General features: G+C 41.4%; 1 protein-coding gene across 4 annotated transcripts in view; it reads right to left on the reverse strand.

Moving 5' to 3' along the window:
* The window catches only part of PAPOLG (poly(A) polymerase gamma), a 30761-nt gene extending 18166 nt beyond the window's left edge, over positions 1-12595 (reverse strand). For all 4 annotated transcript variants that reach the window (XM_064277013.1, XM_064277012.1, XM_064277011.1 and 1 more), the window contains exons 1-7: positions 12346-12595; positions 9482-9643; positions 7904-7970; positions 4535-4616; positions 4184-4293; positions 3108-3161; positions 1203-1314 (exon numbers count right to left, since the gene is read on the reverse strand). In XM_064277013.1, coding sequence (XP_064133083.1) covers positions 1203-1314; positions 3108-3161; positions 4184-4293; positions 4535-4616; positions 7904-7970; positions 9482-9643; positions 12346-12362 — 604 coding nt within the window. In that variant the 5' untranslated portion in view covers positions 12363-12595. The remainder of the gene's footprint in view (positions 1-1202; positions 1315-3107; positions 3162-4183; positions 4294-4534; positions 4617-7903; positions 7971-9481; positions 9644-12345) is intronic.
* Between the last annotated feature and the right edge of the window lie 210 nt (positions 12596-12805).

The raw sequence follows: 12805 nt of genomic DNA on the forward strand, positions 1-12805 counted from the left end.
CCTCTGACATGCTGTAAACATGGTAAAGCTCACAAACATTATGCTAAGTGAAAGAGGCCAGACATACAAGTCGGCATATTGTATCAGCTGTCCAGGACACGTACAGAGACGCCTTCAATGTCTACGATGCCTATGGAGACAGAAAGCAGATTGGTGGTTGCCTGGTGCTGGGATATGAAGGGGGGAATGACTGCAAGTGGGGATGAGGGCTCTTTTTGGGGTGATGAAAATTTCTAACATTGGATTATAGTGATGGTTGTACAGCTGTGAGTGTGCTAAAAACCACTGAAATGTATACTCAGAATGGATGGATTTTATTGTATGTATTTATATCTCAACAAAGGTGTTTGAAAGAAAAAAGAAGTTGCCACTGGTTAAGTTTAAGCATAGCATCAAAGAATATCCACGATTACCTGAAAAAGCTTTTCACCTCCTAAGGAAGCCAGATTTTTCTAGACTTCAACCAAAGCAACATATTACAAGAGACTGACTATAGAAGCAGGAAGTACAGCTGTCTTCCATTAAGTCAAACATTAAAAAGATTTGTAAAAATGCAAAAAAGTGCCATTCTTCTCACACAAAAAAATATAAAATGGGTTTATTTTGTTATTTCTAAATAAAAAAACAAAAATTTCTCAGTTTTTATTTCTAACTTGTCGACAGATGTAACCCACAGAAACAAAACCTCTTTGGGGTCCCTCAATAAATTTTAAGAGTGTAAAGGGATCCTGTGACCATAAGCTTGAGAACCACTACTATAAACATAAACAACCTTTCATATAAACATGTGGTCTTAAGATGCTTATATGTGGTCCAATTATCTGTATAAAGATAGTTAAACTCAATCAGCTTCGATGAAGTCGACTCAGGGTGGCCCAGGTGCCTCACAGCAGAGCTGCGCTCCAGTGTTTTCAGCAGCTGATTTTTTGGCAGCAGATCGACAGGCCTTTCTTCTGAGGCCCCTCTGGGTGGACCTGAGCCTTCAGGGATGCCAGATAAAGACAGGTTAGTCATATGTGTTAACACTTAGTAGATCCAAATAACCTGGGGCTGCTGTTGGGATAAAGATAATTAGAGCACCATTTTCAATTGAGTTAGTCTGAATTCCTAAAAAAGGTCCACAACAGTCAGTTCTGCAAAAAATCTCTATTTGTCTGATTGTCTTCAAAGCAGGTATTTGAGATTTCTTTTCAAGAGCTTACCATTTAAGCTGCGAATACACCTTATATCAAGGCTTCTCAGACGAGAGTCATCTCTTAGATCTAAGTTATCTGATATGCTCTGTATTGCCAGTCTTGCAAAGACTAGATCGATCTTTGGAAAGATGCAGAAAAAGAGAAAACACATTACTTTTTTCCAGTCCATCCTTCCCCATCTCAAAAATGTAAAAAGTTCTAATTATTAGTTTGAGAAGTTTTACCAAAACTTCAAAATGACTGTGTAGGTAATCCACATAGGAAAATCACTGCAAAGTTTTGTTAAGGTAAATAACTTTTCATATTAAGGGAAAGCATTTGAAATTCAGCATATACGCCAAACACGGGAAAACACATCAAAACCCCGTGGGTGGGTTTCCAGATGAAGACGACAGGTCCCACACGCATCTACACTCACTCCCCCTTAAAGCCTCGCTACAGGAGCAGTAAATCTTTGCTTAGTTTTTTAGATCTAGTTTTACTGTTTTTAAAGGTGTGATGCATTAGGGCAAGGAGAACAAGAGGCACAAAGCATGGCAGCTGGAAAGCTGTGCAACAAGTGGTAGCAGACCCAGCAGATCTAAGAAAGCAGAGATGAGAAACGCTGCATCCAGAAATTAAGGACAGGAGGCTGCAAATAAATACATCACAAAGAAAAAGGAAAATTAGAACAGTATCCACAGAAATTAAAAATATGACAACAGAAATGAGAAACAAGAGAAAGTTTGGAAGATAAGAAAACCCCAAAAGCGGAACAAAAAAGATGAAGGGATGGTTAATAAGTGAAAAGGAAGAGACTAAAAGAAGAAAAAAAAAAAGACCAGTCCAACATCCAAATGTTAGGAGTCACAGAAAGGAGAAAATGAAAGCAGAAAATCAAATAGAATTCAATAAAATTTCCGAGAACTGTAGGAAATGAATTTCCAGATTGAGAAAGGACTACTGAGTGCCCGGAATATCCGCTGAAAAGACCCTATAACTAAAGTATGCTATCATGGATCTCACAATTATGAAGGAAAAAAAAAAAATCTTAGAAGCTTCCAGAAACACAAAACAGGTTACGTACAAAGAGTGAGGAATCAAGACGGCATCACACTTCTCCAACAGCAAGGAAGCTAGAAGACAAGGAAGCACGACCTTCAAAATTCCAAAGAAAAACTACTTCCTACCTAGAACTCCACACTCAGCGAAACTATCAAGAGAGTGTGAGGAAAGAACAAAGACGTTTTAAAACACGCAAGATCACAAAAAGCTGCATTCTTTCTCAGGAAGCTATTGGGTGAGCTCCACTAAAACTAGAGATCATCAAGAGAGAAGAATAAAATTCTAGGAAAGCAAAATGAAATCCTAGCATGATCGTAAAGGAAGATGCCAGGCACAGCTGTACACCAGTCCTGGGCAGCAGTCAGCTCGTACCAGAACGCGTAAGGGGACTCTTGGAGATGTTTTCTCAGGATGATGACGACAGAATACTTGATGGATCTAAACCTATCTAGATGTGATTTAGCCAACTAACAGAGACCCGGTTTGAGTTAGTCATAAGTATGAAAACCAAGAAAACCAAAACAATTAGTTATTAACTCTTGAGAAAACAAAATGTCACACAGCAAGGAATGGTAATCTAGTATATTTTGTGCTCAGCTCTGAAGCCTATTTGTAAGATTATAATGTGAACACTGAATATTGCTCCAGCCAAAATTACGATATGATGTAGTTATTTTAGGAGACCAGGGGAATGAAAAGGGTGTGTACAAGTTTAAGGTGGCTGGTTCATTTTCCATGATGAGAAGTCAACAGATGAGAGAGGAAGGTCAGGGACTATCTGTACCTACATTTAAGTCTAAAAAAACTAAAAAAAAACTATGGGTTAAATAGTTCAATTATAAATTAAAAAAAATTTACAACACTTACTTCAATACCATCAAATTCAAATTTTATAACAGGTACAAAGGCATCTTCTACAGCCTACAAGAGAGGAAAACAATGATAACTCATCCGTGTAATCCCTTCTTCACCCTTTCTAACCAGCAATAATGTCAATACCTTTGCTCCCAACTTGTGTCTAAATGAACAAAGTAACAATGTTCTTGGTCTTAACAGTCAAGTACTTCTACTTCCCTCAACTTGTACCATTTAAGACACACACCTAAGGAAACGCATCAGAAACTGCAGGGCAGAGCCGCTATCATTCAGGTACTTCCTATTTCTTGAGCCTAACTCGAAAACTGATTATTTAGAAAGAACATTAGTGTTAGAAACTAAAAAATAACCAGAGCTCATGACTAACCTATGAAAAAATAATCTAATGATACGTTCAATACAGTTTGGATTAATTTAGTAGAAACAGTACCTTTTTGAGCTTCTCTTTATCTCCCAACCTAATGAATTCTTAGCTGCCTTCTCTGAAATATTGCAGATCTTTTGAGCGTAACCTTATCCTAGCACTTGAGATTGCATTAAACCTTCCTATTTTTTATTCAATGAGGTTCCCCCTCTGGTCCCCAGCCCGCCCACCACCACATGTAGGATGTCCTGTTTACTACTGTCTTTCTGTGACTAAGGTCAGTATCTGATGGATTACCGGAGCTCAGATTTCACCTGCTGAATGAATGGCTAGACTTACATATTTAAAGAGTTCCTGACTGAACCCTGCATTTAATAGCTGCCATCACTTGACATGCTTTATGTAAATTATCTCATCAATCCTCAAAAAAACCTTATAAAAAAGTTATCACCATCTCCATTTTACGGATGAGCAAACTGAGGCTCAGACAGAACAGGCGACCTGACCAAGGTCAAAAAGCAAATACGTGGTGGATTCTACGTTCAAACTCAGTTCTGTATAACTATAAAGCCCTCATTCTTAATTGCATGCATTATTTTTAACGAGACACAGTAACTTCTTAGGTATTTCACTAATCATAAGCTCTAGCTTTTACAACTACTTGTTACTGAGTCTAAAACGTTAAATACCACAGGATACTTGCCCTTAAGTTTCTAATTCCATCTTGATGTTTCAATTTTTCAAAAAAAGACTGAAAAAAATCTGATCTCTCCACGTGTCTCGGAGCTACACAAAGTGCATCAATGTCAGCACCTGCAAATCAAAGTGTATGCTGTCAAGAGGAGAACACTGAGTGTGCATTTATATTCTGCCGAAGTATACACACACAGTGGACAGACAGAAGAAACTATTTAAAACGAGCATCGGAAAAACGTTAACAACCATTAGCTCTGACGAGTGAGATCGTGGGGCTTTTCTTCTGTATTTTCTAGTTATGGAAACAAATAAGGGTGTTTTGAAGGTTCTTACTGCTGGAACGTAAAAAAGCACTTACCTTTGGTGTGTACTCCAAGCCTATAGGATCCAAATGTGAAAATTTTACCACCAACAGTAGCCACAACTGAAGGTGGGAGATTCTAAAAAAAAATTAAGCAAAAGGTATTCAATCATTCAAACTATCTAGCATAAAAATCACCTTGATGCTTACTGCCTCTTATTGAGCAAATGGTATATATCACATTTATCAACCTTGTTAAGATGAGATTTGTACAAGTACTTCATGGGTCCTTCTGTTGCAACCTGAAGTAACAAGGCTGTTCCCAGAGGGAAGACAGAAGAATCCACGCCCACTCTTTATACACGCATCTTCTGCCTGAGACAGTGTTTAATCACCAGCCCTCCTTTCCCCTCTAGCTGCTTGTCTTTGGCTCCTCACTCTCAGCAGTCATCGAGAAACCCTTAACTACCGAACTCAAAACGCTACCGGCTCTCCCAAGCACGACACTCTTAACCAATCCCATCTCCCCTCTAGTTTTTGTGGCAGATACGCTTCATTTCTTGATTCTAGCTCCACAACCTTTCTGCTGTATAAATTCACAGTCAACCTAAACGGGGTCATTCTTGCCATAATCTCCTGATGAGAGTTAATCTACCCGCTTTAATTAACATCATTCTGATTGTACCAAAATTACAATGCTACTTTTCACCTCTCTCCAGAGCTGATTCTAACTGTCCATCAGATATTTTTACTGAGACATCCTGATACACTTCAATATCCATGCCTGAAACAAATGAACAATTCTTCCTACATTAAAAACCAGGCAACCCTCCTGAGTTCCCTTTTTCTGTTCCTCATTTTTCTTACTGCCCAGACTTATAATTATTATTATTCTTTCTGACTTACCAATTCTTAGTTTATATCCCTCACATCTGTCTTCTCCTTTCTATTCAACTACCACCTCCCTAATTCTAGACTTGGAGTATCCTAAGCTGACTTCTTGCCTAAATCTTTCTTTTCTCTTAATCCATTTTGTACAAAGTTCACTAGCTCATGTTCTTATTCTGTCATATAATTTCTCTGCTCACAGCCTGCCAAGGCCTTCTTTTCTGACTCGACATGAGGACCTTCAGGCCTGCTACAGAATATCTCCAGAAAATGCTCCTATGGGTCGTCCTTCCTTTCTCCTGACCTTCCCTTCTGAAGTTCCAACTGCCAACATCATACTTTATCCATCGCACTTGCCACTGCCTCTGCCTGGAATGCCCGCTTCTCTTCTCTGGGTATCTCAATATCATCTGTTTTTCGAGGTTCACTTCAAGCTCTATCTCTTCCATGAAACCTTCTGTAATCACCCCTCTGGGTTCCTCTACCATAATCATCTTTAAGATCTTTTATACCGTGCCCTTTATTGACTTTTTTTTTTTTTGGATATAAGTCTCATGTCTTCAGCTGTATTTAAATTCCATGAGGATGAGAGGACTAGGTCTACCGCTTCTCTGTATTTCCCCATAATGCCCAGTCCAGGTCCCAAAGAATAATATCTGCTGATTGATTGAACAGAAGTATCTTATAACAGGAAATTTTGTAACTTGCTTTCTTTAATGGCTATGAATGTTTCAAGAGTACAGATATAATTTTACAGCTAGATGGGAGTCTGTAAATTTATTGATGACTAACATGAATCAGAAAGATAGAGAACCCAGGACCTTAAAAAATCTTTTAGTTTACCTTCCTACTTTGAAAAGCATGACTCTTACATATTTATGAGAAAATGATATGCTCAGTCACAGGGTAAAACACCTTCACTACAAACCACAGCATTTAACTAAAATCATTTCATTTGGAGTTCTAGATTGTTTCAGTATTCCAACTGTGTGTAGAATATGCAAATGATCTTTGATAGAACTCAAATTCTTCAGTTACAGTAAAACTTGTGAAAAACCAGATCCTATATAACGCAGTAACTCATCAGAGAAGGAAAACGCAAATACTTTCCACTAAAAAGAGAGACAGAAAATTGGCAAGACTATACCCTGTCAAATGTGGGAAACTTTTGAGGCCTGGAAAAACAAGGCAGTTCCATCGAATTCCGGCTCTCATAAGTTCACTGTATTTTCCAAATTAAAATACACATAGGTGAAAAGGAATTATAATTGGCACAGTCAGAAAATGACAAATTACCTAATCCACTCAACAAAATGTTAAAACTAACTTAATTTTTTAATTACTCACAACTAGCATTATTTCACTGCTCGAAATTCAACTTCTCCAATAACCTCAACTATTGATAACCCTGCTGAGAGCTTAGAAGTGAGCCAGAAAGCCTTTGAGCAGCTAAAGTGAACAGCAGAGCGACCACACAGTCAAGCTCAATGACTGTCGTCTTAGGAGAGTCCCCCATAACCTTCCTCGGAGTCCATTATTTAAAAGAAATAATTCTAAATACAGAATTCTATAGTTCTAAATCACGGTACAGAAATAAAAACTGTAAAAGAATAAATTCTTAAAAAAATTCATTTTTTTTTAATTAAATCACTGTACAGAAATAAAAACTGTAAAAGAATAAATTCTAACAGATGTTTATCCAGCTTCTAAACTTATGCAGATTAAGAGGGCGGGCTGTTATAGACACACTGACAACTGTGACACATTAACTCCCAACTGTTTGCTGTTAAGAAAAATGGGAAAACTATAAAAAAAACACACTAAAAACTTCAAATCGTTTGGGCTACTTCGTGAAAATGCGAACAGTGTTGTCCAACTGAACAAGCTCTATCTCCCTCAAGGACGGCCAGTAAAACAATATTCATAAAGGATGATTCTGAAATAATGCGGAAAACTCGATTACCTTCAAAATACTCTTAAAAGTGCAAAAAAAAAAAAAAAAAAGTAATCAACTTTAGAGGAAAAACAGTTAAGCTGCAGGAGGGGAAGAGCTGCATAAATCGGGATGTGTGAGCTTCTGGGTCTCAGGCCAGGCAGACACACACACGAGAGACAGAAACTGGTCAACAGCATCTGCTGTGTCAGGGGAACAGGGAGGCGGCACTGGAGGACAATCCCATTCAAGCCTCTTCCTGCCCTGCACAAAAGCAGGCCCGGTGTTATCAGGTCTGGTATTTCACAGGAAGTCTGAAATCTGGCTTTGTAGTAAAAATTGCCCGTTATTTAAATTTTGGCCCAACACATGTGGCTCAAACAAGACACAAATGTGGTCTTATGGCTAGACATTAGCTACCTGTGGGGTAAATCCTCATCTATCTGGAAACTCAACTGTCTAGAACAAGTCACCTCCAAACATATCAAGACAGCCAAGTTTTAACATATTTCAGATTATTCTGAAGTCTTCCATGTTACTGCCAGGACTAACGACCAGGACATAATGAACCTAAGAATTCCACGTAGTTTAATTTAGTGTCTTACCTTACTCTCACTGACATCAGAAATCCATTCTTTTACTAAATTGTTCAATTTACCAAGAACCACCAGCCTATAATTAAGGAAAAAAAAAAAAAAAAACACTAGTCAAAAAAAAAAAATCAAACACACCTGCAGCCACTGTGTCATCCTAGGGAAAGCACACTGTATGAGCTAATGGGGTCACGTCTGTCAACAGATGGTATGCTGGGGTCTCTGAGCTATCTTCAAAACTCAAAAAGCCTAATAAAACCATAAAATTATCTTGCATGAGGTTGCAGAGGCCAGGTGATTTGTCAAACTTTCTTGGCCTTACTACGGAATTAAACCAATTCAGCATGGTAATAGAGATTAGCGTTCTCTCATCGTTAGTCATAGGCCTTTGGATAATTAAAATGGATAAATTATTAGGTAATTTTTAATAAACCAGTTTGGTATTAAAACAAAACTTGTAGTCAGTGGCCTATCCAAAGCCAAATTAAAAAAAATAATAATTAGTTCAGGCATCTCAAAGATTAAGTACCCAAAACTGAACTCCCGATCTGTCCAAACCTGCTTTTACTTCAGTCTTCCGCAGGTAGTAGAACTCCATCCTTCGAGGTGCTCAGACCAAAACCCTTGGCACCTCTCTCTCTTAAATTCCAGTGACTAAACTCTAGCAACTTTACCTTTAAAATATATCCACACTCCCACTATGTATAACCCCTCCACTGCCATGCCCCTTGTCCAGCCACCATCCCTCCCCGAGTTATTGTAACAGACTCCTAACTGGTCTCCCTGTGTCTGCACGTGCACCCCTCTCTGGACTATTCTTAACACAGCAGCAGAGTAACTGTTAAAACATGAGTCTTATCACGTCAATTCTCTGCTCAAGGCCATCTAATCACTTCCCACTTCACTCAAGAGTAAAACCTTTATAATGGCTTACAAGATTCTCAGTGACCTTGCCTTCCAAGTCCCTCTCCCCTCACTTTCTTTAAGCCCATTACCTCCTGACCTCCCACCCCCATACACTCTGCTCCAGACACCCAGGCTACCTTGCTATATAGTCCTCAAACATACCAGATAAACGCCCACCTCAAGTCCTGTGCCAGACTGCTCTTTCTCAAATATCCACATGGTCTCTCTTTCACCTTCAAATCTTCCTTCAAATGTCACCTACTCAAAGAGGCTGTTATGGATTGAACTGTGTGCCCCCAAAATGTGGTCAATACGGGTAGGCCATGATTCCCAGTATTGTGTGGTTGTTCACTTTTTTGTGATCTGATGTGATTATCCTATATGTTGTAAATCCTCTATAATGTTAATGAGGCAGGATTAGAAGCAGCTATGTTAATGACACAGGACCCAATCTACAGCATTAGGTTGTATCTTGAGTCAATCACTTTTGAGATACAAAAATATCCAAAAGATACTTTTACCGAAAGTAAAATGTAAGCTCTATAAGGGCCAAGACTTTTTTCTTTCTTGTCACTTCTGTACCCCAGCAGCTAACAGGACTGGTACACAGTAGATACTCAGTATGTTTGTAGATATAATGATTAAATAATGTACTGCTAAATATTTTAGTTTTAAGTGACATACCTGTGGTTCAATTCTTCCTCGTCTTCAAATACTCCAAACGGTTTCATGGCATCAATTAATTTCTCTGTGTAAATATGATCGATTTCTTTAGGACATGCCAGACTAATTGGAGAGGTGATTCCATAATGCTTCTGCTGACGCTGGCTGTCCAGCACTGTGTTTCTGTTCAAGAGAAATGAAATAGCAGAAAACTTTAAAAGTATCCTATGGAACCAACACATGGAATCCCTCCACTGAGTGCGTGCTAATTTAGCTACCTTAACAGCCTACTTAGCACCAGCAGTCAGGGACAGGCACTTTCTTAAAAAAGAACAACGGGTGTTTTGTGTTTGTGTTTATGAGGGGCTATTCATACTGACTCCAGCTTTCATGGTTAGGATGTCTTTTCCAGTCAAAAGCAGCAAGTGTTGGCACATGGACAGCAATGTACCAATACCACGCAGCTCAAATCCACAACGCCTGAATGGGAGCTGTGCCAGGGCCACCTCCGCTGCACCCTGCAGCCTTAAGTCAAGGACCATCCAGATCCTAGCATCTCTGAAAAGCAGTCAACCACTTGAAAGAAACCTTTAAGTAAGAACAATGGTTTTTTCCCCCACCAAGATAGAAATAAAAACATCCCATGAGAAGGTCCTTGTGAAATATTCTGGCTTTAAAAAACAAATCACAACTAGAGTTGACCTTGAGAAACTTACACTAGCATCCTTTGCTTGAATCGGCGTGCACAGTTCTACGTTCTGAAGGCTTTAGATACTTGTTCTCTTCATCAGAATCAGGCAACATGTAAAATTTCCACACTGAATAATTATCAAATCATTTATGCTAAATGGTAACCTTTTATAGGATACAATACAAGCCACTTGCCAAAGGCCCTAGCCATAGGAAATTACTGTCTTGAACAAAGTTCAACAGAATTTCTGAGACTTTGGGTATTCACAGATCACTAATTTCAAAATAAATTTTGGGACCAACATGGGTCTGTAAGACTTTTTATTTCGCTAAGAGAGTAAAACAAACGTACAAACCAACCAACCCTACAACCTTCTTCACTATCCAAAAGTGAACGGGGGTTAACACTAACAGTGAAAACGTAATTTCAGAATAAAGAGAAGTTTTTTAAAGTGAGTAAATTAGCCTTGCAAACAATAACACACAAAATTACAATAATGATTGTTTAGCTGTTTCTGAATTTTAACTGGTCATACGGTTAGCTTATCACTACTAATTCTACCCCCCAAGGCACGCTCTTTGGCTAAAGAACTCATTAGGTAAGGAGGAATAATCAAATGGCAGATAGAATAGCCAGCCTATATGCTGCCTTCCGGAATGACTCAAAGAAACAAAAGTGAAACATCAAAAAGAATAACTTTAATTTCTTTCTGGCATTTATTTTAATGTAGGACAAACACTTAACTTCAAGTTGTATTTGAAGTTGTAACTTCTTTTTAAAAAGACTTGGTTTTTTACCTCTAAGGAAGCTACAGAGGTGTTTTGATATTGTGTATGTTTATGTGAATAAGGTAAATGCATAAGAACGCCTGATTCACTATATATAATCACTCATTTACTCTCAACAATAGCCCTGTGAGCCAGGTATTTAATAAGTCCTGTTTTACAGATACGCACCCAAGGTTCAAACAGGCAAGAGGCAGACACAAAGTCTGAACTCCAAAACTCAAGATCTTTCCACTACTCCATTCTCCTTCAGTAACTACTTAATTCTGGCATTAACTGTACAGCTCACGGGTCTCACTTTCTCATCCACATGCTGAAAAAGTTGGCAATCTAGATCCCCACTGGCCCTAAAATTCTACATCTAGGGTTCTGAACCTTCCTCATATAGACAGGGGGAAAAAAAAAGAAGTAAAAAACAGAATCCCACATTCCCTTCAACCCATCAACTGCACTTATAGGTTAAATGCTCTGGAGAAAGTCTAGCATGTGTGTGCACGTTTACAAGGAGACAGATACAAGAATGTCCACAGTCACACTGTAACATTAAAAAGTTAGACACAACCTTAAATACTCAGGAAAAGGACCAAATTAGGGTGTGTGCCTATACGAGAACACAACGGAATAAATTAATAGCAATTAGAGCTGAAAGCATTAACATGGACAAAGCAAAGACACCCTGATGCTCTAAAGACGAAGCAGGATGACAAGCGTGCTACTTACAGGTACACAAAGTTCAGACACAAGTGGAACAAGGCCGAAGTTACTGACGGCCATCTGCACATGGAGCAATGACAGGAGAAGACAGGCGACAATAACAAACAGGGAATTCAGGACTGTGGGGCCCACTGCAGACAGAGGTGAAGGGGACCAGGGGCTGAGGAGGGGAGGCCCTGGGAGGCGAGGGGAGGCCCTGGGAGGCCGGGGGGACGACCGAATCCTTTCCAAACTGACACGTCCATCTGCACACTCTCCGTGCGGCTCTGCTCTGGGAGTCGTGGGTGCTGGCGGCTGGTGGGCAGGTGGGCAGGGGGGCAGGGAGGCATGGGTGCAGAGGGGCGGGGGGCAGGAGGACAGGGGGCAGGAGAGCGGGTGGGCAGGAGGGCGGGGAGCAGGGGGCAGGTGGGCAGGAGGGCAGGGAGGCAGGAGGACAGGTGGGCAGGAGGACAGGTGGACAAGTGGGCAGGAGGGCAGGAGGACAGGAGGACAGGGGGCGGACACGGCCGTCCTCGGGGCCAGCTGCCCGACAGGTCGCCCCCTGGAGCCCGCAGCCGCCGAGGGAGTCAGGGCCCGGCGTCTGCGCCAATGCGGACCGGGCCGAGCCGCCGGGCCTCTCCCCCTCGGCACCCCGGCCTTCCTCTCCCCCTCGGCACGCCGGCCTTCCTCTCCCCCTCGGCACCCCGGCCACTCACGCAGACATCTCTTTCATCGCTTCCTGCGTCTCCTCCTCCGGGAGGGTCTCTCACTGCGGAGTCCTCTCCTTGCTCCTTCTTCTCCCCCGTCCGCTCTCCTCCGCTCGCTGTGGCTCGCTCGCTCGCTCGCTCGCTTCCTCGCTTCCTACAGCCGAGGCACCCAACCGAGCAGTGAAAACACCACAGAACCGGTCTATTTGTGACAATACAGCGCAGCCGACGCCAATATGGCGCCGCTTCCCAGCCTGCCTCGCGCCCGCCGCGGCCCCGCCCCCGAGGCCCGGCCCCGCCCGGAAGTTGGCCCCGCCCGGAGGCCGGCCCAGCCCGAGGTTGTCCCCGCCCCGAGGTTGTACCCGCCCGTTCCCTAGGTTGGCCTGACCCCGCCCCCGAGGTTGTCCCCGCCCCGTCCGACGTTGGCTCCGCCCCGCCCCGAGGTCGGCCCTGCCCCTCCCCTAGGTTG

The sequence above is a fragment of the Loxodonta africana genome, chromosome 26 (assembly GCF_030014295.1).
Source record: "Loxodonta africana isolate mLoxAfr1 chromosome 26, mLoxAfr1.hap2, whole genome shotgun sequence".
In the NCBI taxonomy this organism is placed as follows: Eukaryota; Metazoa; Chordata; class Mammalia; order Proboscidea; family Elephantidae; genus Loxodonta; species Loxodonta africana.